Source organism: Ambystoma mexicanum, chromosome 5q, assembly GCF_040938575.1.
Source record: "Ambystoma mexicanum isolate Mex_15411 chromosome 5q, UKY_AmexF1_1, whole genome shotgun sequence".
Lineage (NCBI taxonomy): Eukaryota > Metazoa > Chordata > Amphibia > Caudata > Ambystomatidae > Ambystoma > Ambystoma mexicanum.
Genome location: NC_090933.1, coordinates 1,131,840,865 through 1,131,863,701, shown reverse-complemented (window position 1 = coordinate 1,131,863,701; position 22,837 = coordinate 1,131,840,865). Strand labels below are relative to the sequence as shown.

General features: G+C 46.6%; 1 protein-coding gene across 1 annotated transcript in view; it reads left to right on the top strand.

Moving 5' to 3' along the window:
* The window catches only part of OC90 (otoconin 90), an 885,360-nt gene that overhangs the window by 604,778 nt on the left and 257,745 nt on the right, over positions 1–22,837 (top strand). Inside the window, exon 13 of the mRNA XM_069621643.1 lies at positions 18,845–18,937. Within this exon, the coding sequence (XP_069477744.1) occupies positions 18,845–18,937 (93 nt within the window). The remainder of the gene's footprint in view (positions 1–18,844; positions 18,938–22,837) is intronic.

The window sequence follows — 22,837 nt, the reverse complement described above, 5'->3', positions numbered from 1 at the left end:
CAGAGTCTTTCACACCAACCGTTTGAAGGCATATGTCTCAAGACCAGAAGTGGGAGCTTTACTTCTAGCTTCATCTCAAGAGGAGCAGGAGAGTGAACCTCTACCTGACCTACTCAGAGGCCAACCTTTAGACGTGAAAATTGAAGGAGTTAATCTCTCTTCTCATCTGACACCTGAACAAAAGGAGGAGTGCAAGTTTCTTTTAAATCAGTTTGCCTCCCTGTTTTCACTTTCACTAGGCTTGACCCCTTTGGGCCAGCATGAAATTCTAACTGGTGACTGTTTACCTGTTAAAAGCAGAGGTTACAGAATGTCAGACCATGTAAGAACCCACATTAAGGAAGAGGTCAACAAGATGCTTGATCTCGGGGTTATAGAGCCATCTACAAGTCCATGGTCTAGTCCAGTTGTTCTAGTACCAAAGGCAGGATCCAAGGAGTTGAGATTCTGGTGGATAAACCTGGTGCAGCCAAGTACCTCAGTTCATTTGATCTGTTGTCAGGCTATTGGCAAATAGCCCTGAAAGACCATGCCAAGGAGAAAACTGCATTTTCAACCCCAGCAGGCCTCTACCAGCTTAAGGTTTTTTTTTTTGTTTTTTTTTAAATATATTTTTATTTTAAATGAAAACAGTACAAAACAAACTTGTGGCATTAGGTACAATAGGACAATTGACAATTAAAAAAACACAACACTGCACTCCCCCCCTCCCCCCCAAGAGCTTATCGACAGGGTAGTTCTGTATCGACCTGGAGTGGCCGGGTGCCCCCCTCCTCTGAGGCAGTAGGTTCCCCTTGCACCCCAAACAGACCAGTAACTAACAACTTCCAGGCTACTAGGTTGCCCACATCCTCCTCCCCACATTTACTGCATGCCTCTTGCCAGACCATGGTTTCAGCTTCCGCCCATTTTTGCAGATCCCTCCACCACATCTCTATCCTGGGTTTATAGCATTGCTTTCAGTTCATGGCTATCCTCCTTTTAGCGAGTATATACGCTAGGTCCCTCAGTTTCCCAAGATGTCTGGTGTTCTTCGGTCTAGGGAACCCCCCTAGGAGGCAAGCCCAGGCCGTGTCAATGCTTATCAGGACCCCTTTGTTTGCTAACTTCTGTGACACCTCTCCCCAGAAGACCTCTATTACTGGGCAGGACCAGAACATATGCGTCATGTCCGCGTCCTCCTCGTTACATTTCGGACATGCTTGTCTGCCTGTGTTCGCAAACTTAGCAATTCTTCTGGGGGTCATGTACGCTCTATGCGTGATATATAGTTGGATTTGCTGTAATCTAGCATTTCTGGACACTTTTTTATGATATCCCATAGCCCGTTCCCACATCCCATCAGTCATCTGAGTCCCCACCTCCGTTTCCCATTCTAGTCTTCAATCCATCAGGTCCTTCCCCACCCGGGACATCACCACCTCATACAATCTGGAGATCTCGTGTCCGCCCTCTGATATATCATATATCGTGTCAATCAGGGCGTCCGGATCCTCCGCTAACACCGTCTCAGGCCAAGATTTTCAGATAATCCGTACCAACCTGAGGTATGTAACGTATTGGCCCACATGTAACCCAGTCTCCTCTTCTAGGTCTGCAAAATCCTTGATGGCCCCATCTTGCCATATATCTCCTAACGTGGCCAACCCAACCGATTCCCAGTATATTCTGATCATTTTCCTAAATTGGCTATCCCCCGCAGTCAAGGCGACCAGTGGCACTTGAGGCGAACACGGGTCCAGGCTTCCCAGTAGCCGACATGCTCTATGCCACATTCTCCACCCAAGTAACAGCATGCCAGGGCGAAGATTTAAGTCCTGTCTAGGGACCCAGATGATCTCCTTCAAATAAAACGGGGCGCAATCTGTCCCAACCAACCTAGACTCGGGAGATTCCTCATCAGAGAGCCACTGTGTAACATATTGCAATTGGCTCGCTACATAATAGGCCTCAAAATGTGGTAATTTGATCCCTCCCTTATCGTGAAAGTTTTGCAGCTTCCACAGTGCCACTCGGTTGCGAGTGCCATGCCATAGGAAGTCCCTGCACATACTGTCGAGTTTGGTAAAGAACTTCTTAGGTATTAAGTATGGTATGTTGTTGAAGAAATGCAACAGTCTAGGCAGGACAACCATTTTAAGCAGCGCCCCCCGCCCTATCATCGCCAGCGGCAGCTTCTCCCAAAATCGCATGGACGCGCGGATTTTATCCACAGTAGCTGCAGTATTGTGCAGATGTTCGTTTACCACAGTATGATATATGTCTATCCCGAGGTATCGGAAGGACTCGGTTGCCCAAGGCACGGGTAATACCGGCAAGCTTTCCGTGGGGACCCTCGAGTAATACCCTAGGGGGAACATGCTCGACTTGCCGGGATTAACCGCTATGCCGGACAATTCGGCATACTTCTGCATGACCTCCAAAACATACTGGAGGTTCTCCTCCGGATATTTTAGGTACAGCAGCAAGTCATCGGCATATAGGGATATCAAGTGGCTCTCTCCTCCCACCTGGATGCCCACCAGGTCATATTGCTGTCTAAGATATACCGCTAAGGGTTCCAGGGCCAATATGTATAACATCGGGGACCAAGGACATCCCTGTCTAGTACCCCTACCAAGGCGCCACTTATCGGATATCACCGATCCCGTGCGCACCCTAGCCGTTGGTTGGCTATACAGCAGCCTCGCCCATCTGATATAGCCTGGCCCGAACCCGTATTCCCCCAGGACCGCGAACAGCCACGGCCACCTCACCGAATCGAATGCCTTGACTGCGTCTAAGGAGATCACTGCCATTTCCTCATCCCTTCTGTTCCCTTCTTCAATCACCCGGTGGAGCCGCCTATGATTATGGGTTATATTCCTGCCAGGGACATAACCTGTCTGATCCGAGTGTATCAGTCTGCCGATGACCTTGCGTAGCCTGTCCGCCAGGACCGCTGTCAGGATCTTACTGTCTTGGTTCAACATCGACAGCGGTCTGTACGACCCACAGTGTTGTCTCGGCTTGTTAGGCTTGGGTAGCGGCACGATCAGCGCCTCTCTGAGCGTGTCCGGCAATCGGCCTCCCTCAAATGATTCATTATACATCTCCAGCATGGGGGGGGAGTATCTCTGCGCTATATGTTTTGTAGAACTCACTTGGGAGTCCATCCGTGCCCGGGGTCTTGCAAGTAGGTAGCCGCTTCACCACCTCTTCCAGTTCATCTAGCGTAATGGGACCATCTAGCTCCTCCCTTTCCTCTGCACTAATTCTAGGCAATTCCATATCTTCCAGTGTGTCCCTGATTTTATCCAGATTGTCTTCCCCTTTGTCCTCATACAGCGCTTTATAATAATCTAAGAAAGCGGCGTTAACCTCTTCCTGAGTGTGAGCCTCCTCCCCATTTTCCTTTTCTATCATCATGATCGGGGTCCTAGGGGTTTCCCTCTTATAAAGCCATGCCAGTAGGCGACCAGTTTTGTCACCACCTGCATGCTGCCTCTCCACGTATTTCCTGTAGTTGAGGTCGCAAAGCCGCTCCCAAAGCTCCGAGCATCGTTGCTGTAATTCGAGTACTAGGTCTGTCCCCCCCCCCGCTCTGGTACATTCACGCTCCAGTTCTTTCTCCACTTTCTCTAGCTCAGCTAGAACCCCCCCCTGCAGGCCCTTTGATTTGGAAATAGCGTCGCCCCTCAATACCACCTTGAAGGCCTCCCAAAGTGTACTAGCCGAATCTACACTGCCCGTATTCTCCTCAAAGTACCTTATAATCGCCTCTCTAATATCCTCTCTGAAGACCGGGTCTCTAAGCGCCTCCGCCCGAAGGCGCCATGTTGGTATCCGCCCTCTGGGGCGGCCATATTGCCAGGCCATCACCAAGGGCGAATGGTCCGACAGGACCTTCGCTCTGTATTCAATCTGAGTAGTTGCTATCGCCACTTCTGGCGTGGCAAAGAAATAGTCTAATCTCGTATGCAGCTGTTGAGGGGCCGAATAATGAGAGTACTGCGAGGCAGTGGGGTGTTTCAGTCTCCAGACATCTTCTAGTCCAAAATCGTCTAATAGTACCCGTAAAGCCCTAGCCGCCGGGGTGGGCTTGTCCACTTTACTGTCGGACCTATCTATCTTGGGGTCAAGAACACAGTTGAAGTCCCCTCCCCAGATAATCGGTTCCTCTGCGCACGGGCCCAGGCGTGTACATAAAGTCCTGAAGTATATAGCAGTATTCTGGTTGGGGGCATATGTATTAATAATACTCAGTCCTCTGTTCTCAATCAGTGCTCTCAGTATTACCAGCCTACCCTCTGTGTCTACCTCCTCTCGTACAATTCTGAGTGGGATATGCGGGGCCACCCAGATCAGCACTCCCCTGGCATAGGCCGAGTACGTGGAGCCCACCACCGTGCCACCCCATTTTTTCTTTACAAGGTCTAGTTTATGTTGGGTCAGGTGCGTTTCTTGTAGCAGGGCAATGTCGATCTTCTGTCGTTTAAGATACAACATGACTTTATTTCTTTCCAAGTAATTATTGAGTCCGCGGACGTTCCAGGTGGCAATCTTAAGGTCTCCCATGGCAATTATGTGTCTTCCCACCCCATTTGCAGGAACCTCCAGCAGTTCGCATGGCACAGAAGGCGTCCCACTGCAGCCACTCCGCGAATAAGCTCGTTCCCCAACTAACTACGCACACAACCAAACCCCAACTCCCTTTCCCCTCCCTCACCCGCCCTCCCCCCAACACCACACACCCCAACTGTTGCCCAGCTTCAACAACAGAGCTCAGGCACCCCCACATCTAGTTCCGCAATCACCGATCAGTGCACGGAGCCCAGTAGGGTGAGGTCGCCCTAATGGCCACCTAACCTAAGCTATCGTGGGGAAAGAGTATCGCTCCATGGGGCTCCCGTTCGATAATAATCTCAGTGTTTGCGACAAACAGTACAACCAACTGACCTTCCATACCGAAGGTTCCGAACCGACTATAATCAAGTCTCAAAGTCCATGAGTCGCGCCATCTTGCGACGTCATTTTACGCCTTCCGCAGCGCCTCCGAATCCTTCTGGGGCCGGTCCGCCGATTCCTGGGGGCACCCCTGTGTGTCGAGCCACTCCATGGCGTCCTCTGGGGTCTCGAAAAATAAAGTTTTATGCGCCTGTATAACCTTCAGTTTTGCAGGGTAAAGCAACATATATTTATAACCTGCCTCCCTCAGCCTCCGTTTCACAGTCCCAAAATTCACGCGGCTCCGCTGCACAGCTAGAGTGTAATCCGGATACGCCGTGATGTTTGCTGCTCCTCTCTTGATCGTGCCTCCTTTTCGGAAGTGTTCCAATATTCTTTCCCGATCGCGGTAGTTAAGAATTTTGGCAATGATGGGTCTAGGCGGGTATCCAGGAGGCGGCCTCCTCGTTAGGGCTCTATGCGCTCTTTCCACTGCGAAGCCTTGGGATAAGGCCCCTCCGGGTATCTCCTGCAGTAACATGGTCTCAACAAAGTCAGTAGGGTCTCGGCCCTCCGTCCCCTCAGGTAAGCCCACAATACGGATATTGTTGCGGCGGGCTCGTCCTTCCGCCTCCTCCGCTCTACTTTCCAAGTTGCCCACCCTTTGAATTAGGGCGTGCAGTTTTGCCTTGTGGGTGGCGCAGTCCGCCGTGTTCGGGCCAACTTCTTTTTCCAGGGACTCTGTGCGCTCTGCCAGAACCCTAACGTCCTGTCTCAGCAGATTGACGTCCTCCTGGACCTCCCCAACTTTGAGGTCCAATGCCGTTTTTAATTCAGAGACAGCCAGTTCTAATTTCGACTCCCAGGCTGCTCTCAGGTCCGCAATCGCCGCCAGGATTTCTTGATTAGAGCTCGAAGGCGTCGCGCCACCCACGGCCGATGCATCTTTATTCTTGGTGGCGTCCGGGCCCGGAGACGTCTTGGTGAAGTCGTCCAGCGTGGGCTGATTCGCCTTGGGTCGCACCGCCCTACTTGGCATGGTTCTGGGGATGTGCAGGTCTTCCGAATGGTGAGTGGGCGCACTGCACGCTGGCCTGGATAGGTCTTCCCGCTACTCTTTTCTATTCCGTCTCGGGCCTACGTCGGCCATTTTGGGTCGCCCTTTGTCCTCAGCGTCTCTCGACTTTTCTTCCCCAATCTTCGCCGCCGTAGCTACTATGTCCTCCAAAAGTTCACAGTGCATAGGTAGCACTTTCACACGCTGGCATGCGTATCGCCGGTATTCAATAAGCAGTCGCACCGCACTGATTTGCCCGGATCTGTTCAGGATCTCGGGAGCTCCGGTGGAACGCGTCCTCCTACATGGCTCTCGTAGCCACGCCTCCTCTACCAGCTTAAGGTTATGCCATTGGATTAAAGAATGCACCTGCTACATTCCAAAGGATGGTCAATCAAGTACTGAATGGGATAGAGGACTTCTGCATGGCATACTTGGATGACATTGCAGTGTTCAGCCCTACTTGGAAAGAACATGTTGATCACTTAGGATATGTATTGCAGGTTCTTGAGCAGGCTCATCTTACCATAAAGTCAAGTAAATGTCAAATTGGTCAGAGCAAAGTGGTCTACCTTGGTCATGAGGTAAGAGGAGTTGAAATAAGGCCATTGCCTAGCAAAGTACAGGCTGTACAAAACTGGGCCACCCCTACTACTCAAATCCAGGTGAGAGCCTTCTTAGGTCTCACTGGGTACTACAGGAATTTCATAGAGAACTATGGGACCATAGCTTCTTCCTTGAATGTAGTCTCCTCTCCACAATTCCTTAAAAAGGTTAGATTGAATGAGGAGTACACTCAAGCCTTTGAAAACCTGAAGAAAGCCCTTTGTCAAGCTCCAGTCCTAAGAGCTCCTGATTATCACCAACCCTTCATTGTGCAGACAGATGCATCCCATACAGGTATAGGTGCAGTCCTTAGTCAACTGGATGAGAAAGGTAGGGAGCACCCCATTTGCATCATCAGCAGGAAGCTGACGGAACCAGAAACAAGGTGGGCAACCATAGAGTGTGAATGCTTTACTATTGTGTGGTCTCTGAAGAAGTTTAGACCATACATGTATGGATCTACTTTTGTGATTCAGACAGACCACCAAAAAAAAAAGGTTAATGCAAATGAAAGGGGAGAACCCAAAACTACTACAATGGCCAATCTGCCTGCAAGGGTTTGATTTCACCATTGATCACAGGTCAGGATGTCACCTCCAAAATGCTGATGGTCTCTCTAGGATGTTTGTAACCGACTAGAGTGAAGAGATTCATCCAGGAGTGGATTAAATCCTACTGTCCCTTAGTCTGGGGAGGCGAGTGCTTGGGAGAATTCTCCAGAATGGCTAATTTCCCTTACCTACTGAGGCCTTCAACAGCTTTGCTGGATTTCTAGAATTTAAAATGTTCACCTGATAAGAGAGTGAGCCTTTTTTCCCACGCTTACATGTGTTTTTGGCTATGTGTTGTACATTTTGTACTCATGGACAATGGAGTCTCACCTACTCCATAGGCATTATCTTTTTACTGTGTGTCACACAGCACCTTTACTGCAGTGACACAGGGTTGTCTTTTAGACTTCCCACTGTTAAACTGCATTTTCTGGGACTGACTCCTGTCTCCCAGAACATGTAAAGTTGCCATTGACTTTACTAGTCTTTTTTAAATGTACAGACCCAGTACAAACTATCTTCCATAGAGTGCTGGAAGGGTGAATAGTTATCCCTTTTTGTCTGTTTCTCATGGAACATTATTTCATTCCCCTTTCTCTAAGATTTGGCTGGTGGCAGTGGTATCTACCATTTGTATTCTGCCGCGGGCTATAAAAATAGCCTCGGTACTGTTAGAGGCTATGGTGGTAGCGTCGAACTGTAATCCGCTGGACCCCTTTTATTTTTATTTGGTTCCAGTTGGGTTTATTTGCCATTTCTTTCTGTAAAGGTCTTTCTCGTGTTTTACTCTGTGCACCAAACCAGGTTTGGTTCCTTTGTTCGCCGTCCTTTGGCAGGCTTCTGCACAGAAGCCCTCCTTAGGCGCCTGAGTGTCTGGGTGGACAGCATGTGAGGGAGGGGTTTGAGGCCACCTGCACAGGGTCTCTTTGGAGACCCAAGACGCACTCTAGTTGGATTGGCTAGGTGACTGTCCTGCCAGGACAACCACCCTGCTGTGTGATTGACAGCCAGGCTGTGTGAATGGGGTAAAACTGCTTTAAAGCAGGTTTCTGGGACTTGGAAGGCAGAGTCGTCACTGGATCGAGAGAACCGAGGAGAAGCTGAAGGAAGACGACTGCTGCAACTACTGGACATCCCGGTGAAGCCCTGCTGCAGGTCCGAATCGCCCGAACATCGATGACAGAGAAGATCTGCAAGGAATCTTCTTCCCTTGAGCTTGCTGGGACCAACCAGCTCGCCAAACGCCAGACACCGATCCTCTCCCTGGTCGAATTTGCTGTGCATCGCTGCAGTGAACCGGATAGCCAGGTGGAGAGTAACCTGTTTGGGTTTTAAGGAGCACTCCTTTTATTCGACGTTTTGCTCCGCTGGTTGCTTCTTCCCTGGGCAGTGCAGGACCCTCCAATCTTCCTTCTTTTTGTCAGTATGACAGTTGCTTCAGGAACCGTGAGCCTCCAGTCGTTCTTTCCGTCCGACCGCAGTGAAAGTGTTTTAAATCTTTCTCCCCTCTGTAGGCTTGTCCTTCTCTACTCTTTTGAATAACTTTTCCTCCAACCAACTTCGTTTTGAACTCTTGGAAAAGACTTAACTGCGAACTACACTGAACTGTGTGATCCTCTGCAAAGACTCTGAACCATTAACATTGGCCCAGGCCTATTGATTTGAATCCTAGTTGTAGTAAGCCTTTTCTCGGTTGCCCTGCCTATTACTTGTTGGTGTTGTTGATTTTTGATAACCTTGTCCTTTACCTCCCTTTTAAATTGCTGCAGTGCCATTTTGCTTACACTTCATTTTCAGCTTAACTTGTCCAGAATTGATTAGGCCTTGTGTAGTCTATTAAGATTGTGATTTTCTTCTACTTTACATTGGTGAACTGTTTTATAACTGATGGTGTAAATAAATGTATATTCTTTTACTCAGACACCTTGAATCAGTGTTTGCTTGAATCATAGTAATTGCTGTCCTTTGTGTAACTTCTGATACTGCTCACTTTACTCTTGAGATAAGTATGGCTGTTCAGCCATTGCTACCACTTTACTGTGTAGTGCAGGCTTGTACCAAAGGTGAATTTTTACTTGCACTTGTAGTCTTAATTGTGTGTGGTGTTCCCAAAGGGTACTGCATATGATTCTGCCTAACACAAGAGTAGACCCTGAACTGGAGCATCCCACCCTAAAGTCCTTTGCAAAGGCCTCACAGCAACCGGAGGGCCAGACCCGCTCAATCTCCCTGTTCTATCACTACTGAACCAGTCGCTCCGTGTGCCCCACATCCTGAATAGGGAAGGCGCTGGTGCTGGTGTCTGTGTTCCTCCAACCAGCCAAACTATTGCACTACATCTAAACCATTTCAACCCTGCATCGTGTCCTAGCAAAACATGTCACCTGCTGGGCCCAAAGCATCTGCTCAATGCCGGAACCAAAACCGAATCTTTGGAGGATCGCTCAACAACTCTAACCAGGGGTTTCAAACAGGGCTTGGCCCAACTAGCCTAAGAAACTCTGCCTCATTTACTGCACCTCAGGGCACCCTCAATCACCACTTCAATGACCGTTCCCCACCCACTTGAACCACTGGAGTGTCACTCGCCGAATTCTCCCAGCGGCTAAAGCCCAACTCAGCCCGGCCAACTGTGAAGCCTTCCTGGGACCGACCCGACCTGTATCATTGAACCGCTGCCATTCAATGGAAGAGAACCTGCATTCAAGCCTACTCCATGCCTGATTGTTGCAAGGGCTTCCACTATCCTACATGCCTGAACTGAGCCTAGTTCGCTCGCATCAACGTTCATCCTCGGGTCAGCACACCAACAACTGAATCCAGGTACTGTGACACTGAACTACTCCCACGGTCCACTGGGACCATAGAGACTAGTTTCCATGATTCCTGCCCCTCATGTCCTAAGCCCTCCAGGATGTCAGGCTGGAGCCAGGCCATGATCACCTACATGGCCCTCAAGGGCCTCTCCATCTCTCCAAAGACCCACTTGGAGTCAGACTTGGCGCTTGTGGCACCAGACTCACTCACTCCCATTGGATAACATTGGGGATTGGACTTGTAGTGCATTGATGGGGACAATATGGATGCCCCCACATATTTCTGTTCCCAGAACTGCATGTGTGGTCTAGTCTTTTGGGTGTGGTTCAGCCAAGAGACACCTGGGATACCCAGAGACTATTTAAGCAACACCCAGGCTGAGAAACATGCTTTGCGTTTTCTGCACCTGCAGCGTGACACTCACCGTGTTTGGATCGGTCTCCAGTAGGCCTGCATCTTTCTTCTGCGCCCAGCTCCTGCAAGAACAAGAACACCATTAGGAACAGCCTTACCTTGCGGCACTTCTGCCCATCATTCATCGCTCCTTCTGTTCTGCGGGCATCTTCGGCGGTGTCATTCCCATCCCGGCACGCCGCTTCCTAAGGGAAAAGAACAGAAAAAAGGCATTAGTAAGCATTCTGCAAATATTCGCTTATTTTTAAATACTGTACGAGCTTGAAACGCTTACCTGAATCCCAGCCGCTCTGGGGGAACTCTGTCTTCGGAACTTCTCATCCATCTCCAAGAGGGAAAAGACACTCCAGGTTAGCGTGGAAACATCTAGAGGCGCCGCATACCGTGCTTACCCACCGCATTTGTTCTTCATAACCGGCATCCACGCTGAAAACATTGCGGCACCTAAAAGACACAGAAAAAGAACTCAGTTCAATACAAATACGAAAGGGGTGCATCGCGCATCACGCTCTCACTCACCTTCAGCGCTACTCATCTCAGCAGCACGCCGCCACCCCCGGACGCCGGCCATCATCTAAGGAAGGAAAGGAACGAAGTTAGAGAACTGTTCAAAAGACTCATTATACTTACCTGTCTGACTCTTGCCAGTGAAGTAACTAGGCAGAAACAAACCGGCATCAATCAACGCGGCCCTGCGCTGAAAGCAGGACGGAGAGCAAACTATCCGAGAAAACAAGGTGAGCTGTGGATCAAAGGGAAGGGTTGGACCCCAGGGAAGAAGGGGTTCAAGCCCACAGAGACAATAGGGAGTTAAACTCTACCAATCCTGTGTTTCAGGCCCAGTCTCCAGTCGAATAGCCTCCAGGGAAGGGTTTGAGGTCGTAAGAGGTCACAACAGGCTGAGTGACGTCCCCGTGGATACCAGGTGAGCGTTACACTAGTTAAGTCACGATTGCTCCTGTGTTCAACCAATATCTTTTTTATGATAGTACTTTACCTACCACCCCTGGAACTACACTCAGAGTGCCAATTTCTCCAGTCTGTTGCATCTTCTCTGAGGGTTTTGGGGTGCGTTTTTGTACAGTAATCTCTTTTTTATTACAGGCAGTTGGTGTGTTTTATTAAAGTGTTTATATTTGTATAGAGCCTTAATTGGACATTCCCTTTATTTTGGACTATAATACTCTGTTGTTTGGGTCACAAATGGTTCATCTTCACACCCCTCTTAAGAGTATAGCCTTTTTTTCGGCTCACGTTACCACAAAAGGCAAAGAAGGTATGTCTCTTGACTGTCCCTGTTTTACCTTTATAATTTTGTTGTGGCTTGTAGAAGTTTGAGGGCTTAGTGGGCCAATTTAACCCTACTCATCCTTGTACTCCTGTGAGGCAGAATCCAATTCATCACAGGCTGCCAGGGTCAGTTGAGTTTTCGATCAGTGGTTGGCGGCTCGAGATGCGGTTTTAATTGTGACAGATTAAAGACTTCCACAATGCTAGCTTCTTTTTTGAGCCAGGACAAAGTATGCGATAAGCTCGTAAAGTGCAGTGGCAAACTGGTTTGATTAGAAGCAACACCGGTTCAAATAAGTGCCAAAGGCAGCACTGTGGGTACTGTTGGTTCAAATGCATTCGTACAAGGTCGATGATGGTTCATTGTGGTTTGATGTGAGTACAGGAGACCAGTTCATTGTATTTTTCAGTTGCTGTGAGTCCCAATCCAGGGGCTCAGGGAGAGTCGAGTCCCTGTTCTCATTCTCCCATCCCAGGTGATGCTGGCTAACAGCCGTAGCAGCCTTTCACCTCCATTGAGGACCTGGGTATCAGTGTAGCTAGCAGGGAAGTAGGTTGTGCTCCAGCAGAGGTTCACCGCAAACGTACTCTGGGAGTGGGTAAGAAGAAGAGCTGGCCTCTGGCTTGGACCACTCATTCATCACCTCAGTGCTGAGGGCTTTCAAAAAGTCAACTCTCCTAAAAGAGGTCCACATTAATTATTCTTGTAGTCTATGAATGATGGGGTTACCAGTCAAATGGTCGAAAACATTTGGTCGACAGGACAATTGGTCGACACCATTTGGTCGAATGCCAAATGGTCGAATTTTTTTTTTTGTTTTTTTTTACCCATTTTTTTTTTTTTTTTGGGGGGGTCCCCCCCCCAACCCCCTTTTTTTCTTTTTTTTTTTTCCCCACACGAAAACCCACAAAACACATATATATATATAAAAAAAAAAAAAATTCGACCATTTGGCATTCGACCAAATGGTGTCGACCAAATTGCAGTCGACCAGTTTGTTGTCGACCAGTTGACTGGACACCAATAAAACAAAGAATGAGGGGGAGACCCTTCACTTATAAAGGCAACAAGCCATCTGGGATTGGTTAAAAGCAAGCCTGAATTAAAAGTCCCATTCTCGTTAAGATAACAAGTGACCTGTGCTTTATTGCATCACACACTGGGTGCTTTGCCCTGCAGGACATGTGGGAGACATGACGGAAAGAAAGACCCACATGTGTAGGAATCCTTCCTCTCTTTGGTTCTGCTCTGTCTGCCTGCTTAAACCTGCCTCCTTTTCTAACCCTGCACATCAAAGGCCTTTTGGTATGCAGCGCACTGTTGTGAGGAAGACCCTTTTGTTTAGAGTGTGCCCTTAGAAGCTTGTTTCCTACCACAGCTCATACTGAGGGTTGTGCCTCGTGGAGAGTTGTTACCTGTTCTCACAAAGGATGCACGATAGCCTAAGTCTTTTGCTGTTTGTCCTGCTGGTGAGCAGAGACAGCAGTCTGACTAGAATACACACAGGCTGTCTGAGTCTTTCAACCCTCACAGCATTAAAGGAAAACAAAGATGTGATTGTTCCGAGGTTTTGAATTAATCTGAACCTCTTGTATTGCTCTGGGCAACCCTCCAGGCCATTGGTCTTCACCTGTCAAGCCATTACAGGAAAGGGAAAAACCATATGCAAAGCAGGCTCGGCCCCACACAAGAAGGGGAAGTTCATCCCATACTGCTCGGTCACATCCCTTCTACACAAGACCACAAGCAACTCATATTGGGTGTCATCAGTTAGGTGTCGCTTGGGTCTCCAGGCCCAGCAGGCACAGGAGCCAAACCTGGGCATTCAGGGTGACTAAAGCAAAACAAAAGAGGTGATGGCTGGAAAGTTTTAACTAATTTGAATCTCTTGTATTACTCTGAATAACCCTCCAGATAATCGTTAGACCATATGCAAATCAGGTTTCGTCACACCGCCAAAAGGGGAAGTTCACATTCCTTCTGCACAGACCACAAGTAGCCCTATACACGTGGCCTCATTGGTCGTCATCAGTGACGTGTAGCTTGGGTCTCTAGGCTCACAGGATAAACATGAGTATGATACAAATCTAGTGTGGCTTTAAATCATTATGAAATGTACCAACAACCTTACCACAACCTAGGTATGGCTTATATTTTCCAATTATAATTCCACCAGGTTGTCAGTTTATCATAATATCATTGTTTTGTGAAAGAGGTGCTGATGTCAGTGCAGGTCAATGACTTTGTTGTCACAGCAGCTGTCAAACAGTGCACCTTCAACCTCTGAACTTGCTCTGTGCCACTGGAGAGCAGCAGCTACAAATCAGGAGACTGATGCAGCAGGACACAGGTGTAAACCATGCATTTGTCATGGAGCTTTTAGTAAGGGGGTATGATCAGCAGACCACCCTTTCTGAGAGGAAATGTTGCCACATCATTTTATCATTTTTTTTTTTTTTTTTTTAAAGCGGGGTCTTCCCTACCCTTGCTAGATACCAATTCTTGCACAGTCTGAAAAACATTTTGTAAGTTCTGTGCATTTTTGCATTGAATGGGGAATCAAAACGGAGTGTCGAAACTGACAGTATTTTATGTTTTCTCATGAACACTGACCATGCATCTGTAATGGGCCAAGCTGCACTATAGCCATGATGAAGGATGTGACGCAGTACAGTTGCATGCAAGCGTGATTGGTTGCCAGAAATCGGTAAGCCCATAAGGTTGTACGGCTGTGAAATTAGTCTCTATTCAGGACACAGACACACCCAGTGACAGGTAGCATGTCACACATTAGGGCGAGGTGCTCTTGCTAGAGAACTGAAATAAGGGTCACATGAGCGCTAGTCACCAGACCGAGGGTCATTACATATGATGGAGCGATATGCACGGTCAGAGGTTTTGTCAAGTGGATAAAGCAATGTGCTGTGAAATAAAACGGCCCTCAAGGTCGGAGGATGCTTTATTAGGAAGTTCAATGTAAATGTAACAGAATAAATGTACCTTACTGCATTTCTAATGAACTTCATTGTGTAAAACCCAATACAAGCCCAGAGATTTCTGCGAACGGGTACCTCAATTCTGGGACAGTGATACTCTGCCAGTATCCATGTTTAAACGTGTCTCTGCTGCCACTGACCTGGTTGTCTTGTTGGCTTTATTTTGTTGGTGTCTACAGTGGACACTGTCACATTAGAGGCTTTCCTCAGTGTTTCAAAGCTGGATTTAGAGGATACCTGGATGCATCAATTTGTGACTTGAAAGAGTCTTCTACAAAAGCAACATCACTAGAGCAAAAGGTGTAGCTCATATTTGGGTACTTTCGTCAGGTATTGCTGCTGAGAACTATGGCAGGTCAGTGTCTTTTTGTTCATGATGATTGATAAGGCACTGTGGTAACAGAGTCAATGGGCCTTAATCACGACTCTGGCGGTAAGGCAACAACGGTGCCGGTAGTGCTACTGGCGCCATTGTTGCCTCACCGCCTCATAACAAGTTCTGCTTGCAGGGCCGCCTGTATGCCTGGTCAGACCAGACGTACAGAGCGGCACCCGCTAGCTGAACAGGATGCTAACAACGGTCCCGTCATTAACGGGACCGTTGTTAGCATCCTCCCCATTCCTATTGAGCCCTATGGGGTATCAAATGGGAATGGGGACGTACCGGGTCCGGGTCCCGCGAATGGGAATTAGCGGGCCCGCAAAGGTCAGAATGGCCCGGTAATTCCCATTGTTGGTGCCCAGACCTGAGTTTGGGGGTAGCCATGCCGCTAAAAACGGCATGGCTACCTCCAAACTCGTAATGAGGCCCAATGTCTGTGGTAGATTCATACAGGTGAAGTCTTTATGATATCAGATGTTTTAATGTGTTTACATGCAGACACTTTAAGTCTCCCCCCATGTTTTCTGCTTTTTGAGTTAACCCATTATGAGTTTGTCAATGGTGAGAGAGAAGGGAATTTGGAGATGATCTCATGGCCCCATTGCAGAAAAAAGATGGCAGTGATAAATTACCACTGCATGGAGGTTAACACTGCAGGGCAATACTGCTGGCAGTATTGCAATTCCATAGTGCTGCCAGCGCTATCGGATTGCCACTGTAGTTACCCTAATCTGGAATATATGTCAGTGTTGAAGATTTGCTTTTCAGAGAAATGTTCCATATCTAACACCCACAAACCAACAATCCCACTCCAAAATTCTGATGCTGGTGGTAACCTAGAATATTCCCTATTAATAAAGGCTGATTGCCATTAAAGAAACACAGCCTGCCTGCTATTATCTCACTAATGTTTTAGAAATACAATGCACACAAACCTACGTTTGTATAAGAGCAAGTCTGACTAATAATTTTAGACAAAAGTATGCAATCTTCTCCATTAAGAATATTCAAATTATCTCCATTTGTCAGCATCATATTTCCAAGAAATCACAAAATAACTCTGCAATTAATTATTTGTTTGATTTCCTCTTACGCCATCGACACGTGCTGGCATCAGAGAGAAACACTGGATTGACATATAACGCTCTCATTCCTGGGCTAATTCAACTGTAAATGTTGGGCATGGTTGTTTTCTAGCTTGAACATAGATACAAGAATAACACTTGGGATATGTATGACCACTTTCTCTGGAGTTTAGAATAGAAGATTATATTTAGGAGAGCACAATATCTAGATAAATTTAAATGGTCACATAGCCAGGAAAGCATATATTTGAGATAGAAAGGTATTCAACATTTAATTTTAATTAGCATTAGGAGTCCACGTATTTTATATCACGCCGATACAGTAAAAAGTGTTTCAAGGCGCAACAAGACAAAGGAACAGGGATGAAGAAAAACAAATGCGGTCCTACGAGGCATTGGCCCTCATTCCAACCCAGGCGTTAAGGGTTTAACGGCGCCGTTAACAGAGTTTACACCATGGTGGTAAAGTAGGGAACTTACCACCTGGGTTGGAATGAGGGCCATTGTGTCATTCGAATCATGCAAGTGCAGTAGCACAAAGTGTGTAGCAATTGCTTTAGCAAGATCAGTGTACGTCTCAAATAAATGTGGATGTTATATGGAGATCATTTATGTAAACTACTTGTATGGACGAAATAATTGTGTTGTTATATTATTCAAATTTTCCTGTTCCCGGCTTCCACATACTTTCATTTAAAAGCCTATTGTGATTAGGAAAGTCATGATTATACAATTTCAATTGGCACCCCAGACCTTATTAGCACAAAAGTCACTATAATAATATAACATTATTCCAAATATCTGCTAGGTCCAAGTCATTGCCGGGGGCGAAAGGGGTTTATTTTCTAAATGAAAATCCATGTTAACACTCCAAGGGGATTGTATGCATCCTCTCATATATGGCTGCAGCCCTACACATTGGATGATATTTACACTTAAATATAAATCAGCATATGCCCAAAGCTGTTCCCTGTGATGTGAACTAATGTGATATCAGATCTCATTTGTATCATTTCAAGAAATGGAAACCCACCTCTCTGCGAATGGTGCTGAGATAGCTTGTGGATGAGTCATCCTGCAGCCACTCACAAAAAAAGGCGGATGAGTCATCCTGCAGCCACTCACAAAAAAAGGCCCCAGCGTCCTTGTGGCCGATGTCCACAGTTATTGCACATGTGACAGTGGCACTTTCAAAAGCTTGGGGTCACCACAAAACAGAATGCTGGAGTCTGGACTGGATGGTGTGAGTAGCAAATAGTTCAGTGACACAATAATCTGACCTGGAGTCTCCCTCTAAAGACTCTGAAGTTTGAGAACTGTCGCTGTACGGGTTTAGAACCTTCTCCAAGAGTGGCTGGAGTTTTATATATGGTCAGGCCCACCAAAAAGCAGGGAATGTCTGCCCAAACTACAAATCACACTTCTAGAATCATGACTTAATATTCATGTGGTAAGCAATCCAGGTAAAATGTTCTGCCAAGGATAAATAGCTGTTGCAGCACTGTTATTGTATCAGTGCTGGAACTAGTCTTGTTAGAAAGGAGCAAGACAAGTAAGAGGAACTAGAGCCAGGAAGCTGAGTAGAACTCTGGGAGGGTACGGCATAACTGGAGCAGGGTGACCATTACAAGGTAGCATGTTATCGGTTGTGGAAACTAAGGAGTGGGGGCCGGTAGTGCCACGTGTTAAGGCAACCTTATTATTGATCCCACTGATGCATGGGGGTCACAAAGGTCTAGGCCTGAAAAGAATAACAACTATGACTCGTGAGAACCTCAGTACCTGTCAGTCACTATCCCCACCAACCAGCTGATTAATCACTGAAAGGGGGAGCTCCACATGGTTGCCATTCTAGAGTGGCCTTCCACTTCTGCACATGGCGCAAAGCTCTCAACAGTGTGCAACCAACCTGGGAGGAGAAATAAAAGCAATGAGGTCTGTGATACGTGCTCAGGAGATTCCCAGGCTTAGATGGGACAGGGCCTGACAAAGTCTGTAGTTACCTGCTAGGGGTGATGCATGGAAGGTGGAGAGAGTTCTAGCAACCACAACTGGATTACAGACATCATCCCACAGAGGAAAGTGATTACCTGAATTCCCCAGAAGGGAGTTCCATGTTAGAAAAGATAAATAGTTGCTTTTGGGATTTCTGAAAACTGTACAGGCCAGCTAGCATCCCGGGATAACCATAATGCCGGACGCAGTTACCAAAGAAAGGATTTTGCTCAAAGATATGTCCCTCTAAGGATGGCCCTTATGAAGGGCCAGCTCCAAGACAGAGTGTAACCATGGACCTTTGGAGTCGCACGCTATGACTGGGTCTGGAACGGCGGCTAGTATAAACAGGGCCTTACATGAAAAGACTCTACTATAAGAAGAATGGGTTCAGCAGTTAACTCTGCAAATGTACTGTTGGGGTGTGTTGTTAAAGAAGAGGGATGGTTGTTTCTAGGAATAGGTTCTCTGTGAGTTGAATTGATGAACTAGCATGTGTCATCAGCACATTGCACAACCTTTGCTTGCCCTAACATTTCCTGCATTTTCAGAAATGGGATTTATTTCAGCAATGACTTCAATCCCTAAATGTTTTCCACGTTCATGTGATTCAATGCAAAGTGATTTCCCTAGAAAAATAGGCCCTCACTTGTTGCTGTTAACAGTATGGTGTGGATAAACCTAGTGAACATACATCCCTGATTCACAGACGTGTTGTTTACAGAGGAAAGCCTGAGCATTGCCCCTTCTGATGGGAGCGTCAGACCTCCGGAAAGGATCCCCACCGAAGAAGGACCTATGGAAACAACCGGAATCGGTAAATAAGGCCCGGAAATGCATTGAATTGACAACCATAGCTATCACAACAAAGGTCCACTATGTGCATTCGGGGTCCTTTATTTTCATTATTGTGTTATTGCCAATTGTAGCAAATTAACGAATGGAGGGATTCATGATTTGTTGAAAAAGGGCCAGCTCTTTCAAGGCAATAGATTCTAATTAATTAGTAGAAAAGCGCCAAATAAGGTTGAGTATGCTTAAACCGATGAAAAAATAGTAAGATAAATACTAATTCAGAGGCATGATCCAAACAAAGATACAACCTGAAAAGAAAGATGAGGTCAAGGTTTTCCTAAAACTCTTAATGAGAAGATTATCATCCTTTTAGGATGAGATTTTCAACGTTTGCTCCATTAAACTAACTACAGAAGTAACAACAATCCACATTGGATCCTCCCATTTAGCACAGTGGCTTTCTCTGTGAAGCCAGGCAAGCCTAAATATCCATGGCCACTTCCCAAGTTGTCAAGAGAGAACCAGCACAGATGTTCACCCTTAATACATTTACGTCTGCAGGATGTGTGTATATTCAGAAGCAGGTTGGACTTCAATGTAAATTAACACACTAAGGGCCTCATTATTTCAAAATACCATCTGTTATTGCCACCTGCCGAATGATGAGCATGTGGCATACCGGAGAATACTGCATGTGGTAAAAGCTGCCTGATTGAGAGTTGAAATACCCCCTGAAACACCTCCACTGTTAACCTTCTCCCAAGAGACCTCCTGTAAATGAGAGCACACATGGATTAAAATATATATATATATGAATGCAGATTTCCAGAAGTGCTGCATGCAGTATTTCTGGAACTATGCATCCTTTACTGCGAATGCAACATATTTTTCATAATTTTGTGGATTTCCAGAAATATTGCTTGCAGTAATGATAATTTGGGCATGGAGAAGTATTTCCATTTGGCAAATCTGGCAAACTCATAATGTGGCCCTATCGACCTTATGGCGAATTTTGGTGGCAATGGTAAAACAGGTGGTATTTTGAAAGCTATCTGTTTTCACAACCTGCCAAATTATGAGGTCTGGGGTATTTAATGCATACAGTTTTTCCTGGTAATACGGAAAATAAATATCCTGAACCTCCCGGTGACAGTAATGAATGCACAGAAGTGGAGGCCCTGAGGTCGAAATTTCGGAGGCCAACCAGAAACAGCCCTTTCATCAGGTTTGCACGCTGCCTCCTGAACACCAGGCCAGGACGCAGAGTCACTGCTCGCCTAAGCAATATTGCCCCCCCCCCCCCGATGGTAGGCATTAATCATCCTCACAGAGGTAGTTACGCGGGGCACATTCCCTGCACTGCCAGTCAACAGTGGTGGTTTGTGAAGTGATGCCTCAGAGATCCCAAAGGGGTTCTACCTACGTGGTTGTGAATTCATGGCAGCGGCAGTAGAATTCCCGTTGGTTCTGGTGTTGAGTTGGAGGGGGGATAAATTCCACAAACCTGCAACACTTTTTTTGTGTGCCAAATAAGCACACATCATGACAATTAGAGAGGTTAAAACATGTTTTGTGAGTGCGACTCACATTTCTCTTGAAATAAGGCTGACAGGAACTTTTTGTGGGATGTATGTGGGCAGTCAGAAGCAAAATAGTGAATGCCATCTTCAGTTCTTATCAACCAAACACTAAGAGATGTTAAGTATTTATGATGCCCCAGTGGGAGCCGTGTGGCATTTGCTGACATAGTGGTGTCCAGGAACCTGTCTTACAAACATTCTCTTATTACTACTACTCTGATGGCGAGGGCAGGCAGTTGTTGTAGTCCAGTGTAATGTAATGCATTGCCAACCCTGCCTATCCCAGAGTTTTCATGCTCTTCCTTGGGCAGAAGCATAAACACCCTGAAACTCACGGTCAATCTTTTAAATCCCAAGAAATGCCTGTGATATGTGGTGTCCCTCAGGGATCCTGCTTATCCCCATTACTTTTTAATATTTACATCAAATGCCTATGGGCCTCATTACGACCCAGGCGGTAAGGGGTTTACGCCAGCGTTAACAGCGCCGACCCTTACCGCCTGAGTACGAGGTCCCTTAGCGCCATGGCGGATTTAACACCTGCTTTTAGCAGGTGTTAAAATCCATGGCGCTAAGGGACCATGGAGTTAATTACGCCACCGTAATTTACGGTGGCGTAATTAACGCCTTCCCCACTCCCATTATGCCCTATGGGGCAAAAATGGGAATGGGGAAGGGTAAATGGGGATTGGGGACTTACCGCCCCGCCAAGGTCGGAATGAGGCGGTAAGTCCGCCAACCACCATGGCGGAATTGCACCCTTAGCGCCATGGACCATGGTGCTAATAGCACCATGGTCCTCCGCCAAGGTCGTAATGAGGGCCTATGTGATTTGCTGAAATCAATGGGCATACAATTTGCTAACTACGCCGACGACACGCAGATAGTGATTAAACTATCTGGGGTCTACAAGGATGATTTGGCTACTGTAAATGAAATTTATGATACCATTCAAAAATGGATGGCTCTTAACTCTCTTGCACTCAATGATAAAAAAACAGAGTTGCTGGTCATCAGTACACCTTTTAGGCATAAAAACATGGACCCAGACTATAAAGCCTTCGTAATTGGCGGTAACAACATTCATGTATCAGATTCTGTAAAAACGCTGGGAGTATACTTTGATACCTATCTTACATTTCAGAAGCACTTATCCTACCTCAAGTCATCTTGCAGCTTTTTTACACATCTCGTATGGCAAATAAGACCATATCTGTCCGAAGTTATTAGAGCATCCATTGCAGCAGCCATAGTTAATACCAAGCTAGACTACTGCAACAGCCTCTTGATAGGCACCTCAAAAAGAAAGATTAGGAGTCTCCAAACTATACAGAACGGAGCTGTTCGAGCTGTATGTGCCCTAAATCGCCAAACTCACATTTCAGAGCATCGAAAAAAGTTACATTGGCTCTCTATTGAGCAGCGGCTTAAATTCAAAGGACTAGTTATAGTTTTTAAATGTCTCTCAGGCAAAGCCCCGGATTACCTAAAGACCAGGCTTCAGACAGCGATTCCTAAGCGTACGCTACGCTCAAACAGTCTTTTGCTATTGGCACAACCACATACCCTTTTGAAGAACGTGGGTGAAGCAAGCTTTGGGGCCTGGGGACCCAAGAACTGGAACATTATCCCTCTTCATCTCAAACAGTCCACCACACTGCAACAATTCAGAAAACGTCTCAAGACCTTTCTTTTTGATGTTTAATCTTCATCGGATGCCTTAAGATCACTGGCTACCTCTCAGGACGTGTTAGTCGCCATCGCGGCTACTTCTCTTCCCTCCCTTCAATTTATGTTATATGTCTGTCATGTTATGTAAGCGCCCTGAGACCTTCGGGTGAGTGATTGCGCTATATAAGAAACTTTTTAGTTAGTTAGTAATGTGAGGATTTTAGAGGCAAGTCCATTTTGCATAGTAGTGCACCAGGCTTTACTAGAGTTCATGGGGCTAGTGGCAGGAATGGGGACTTCCAGTTCTCTAAGTATAGAGAATAGTTCTTTTGGTGTTAGAGGAGGCATTATTTATGCGGGTATTCAGGGAGTTCACTTTATGTGCTATGATAGCTGATTCGTAGGTTTTGTTGGCTATCAGGAATGAATTGGCCAAATCAGAGGTCAGGTCTTTTTGTGTAAGTGTTCCAACACTCTTTTGTGGCGGTGAAGAACAACAAGCTCTTCATTGAACAAAACTTTGGATCGTTTAGCACTGCAAGGTATTTTAGAGGTGAGCGGGGCTACTGCATCAATGGTTGATTTCAGACAGTCATGGTAGAAAGAGGAAATACTATCAGGGTTAGTATTTGAGGTAGGAGGGGTCTTGGGGTGTTGGTCAGAAGGGGGAT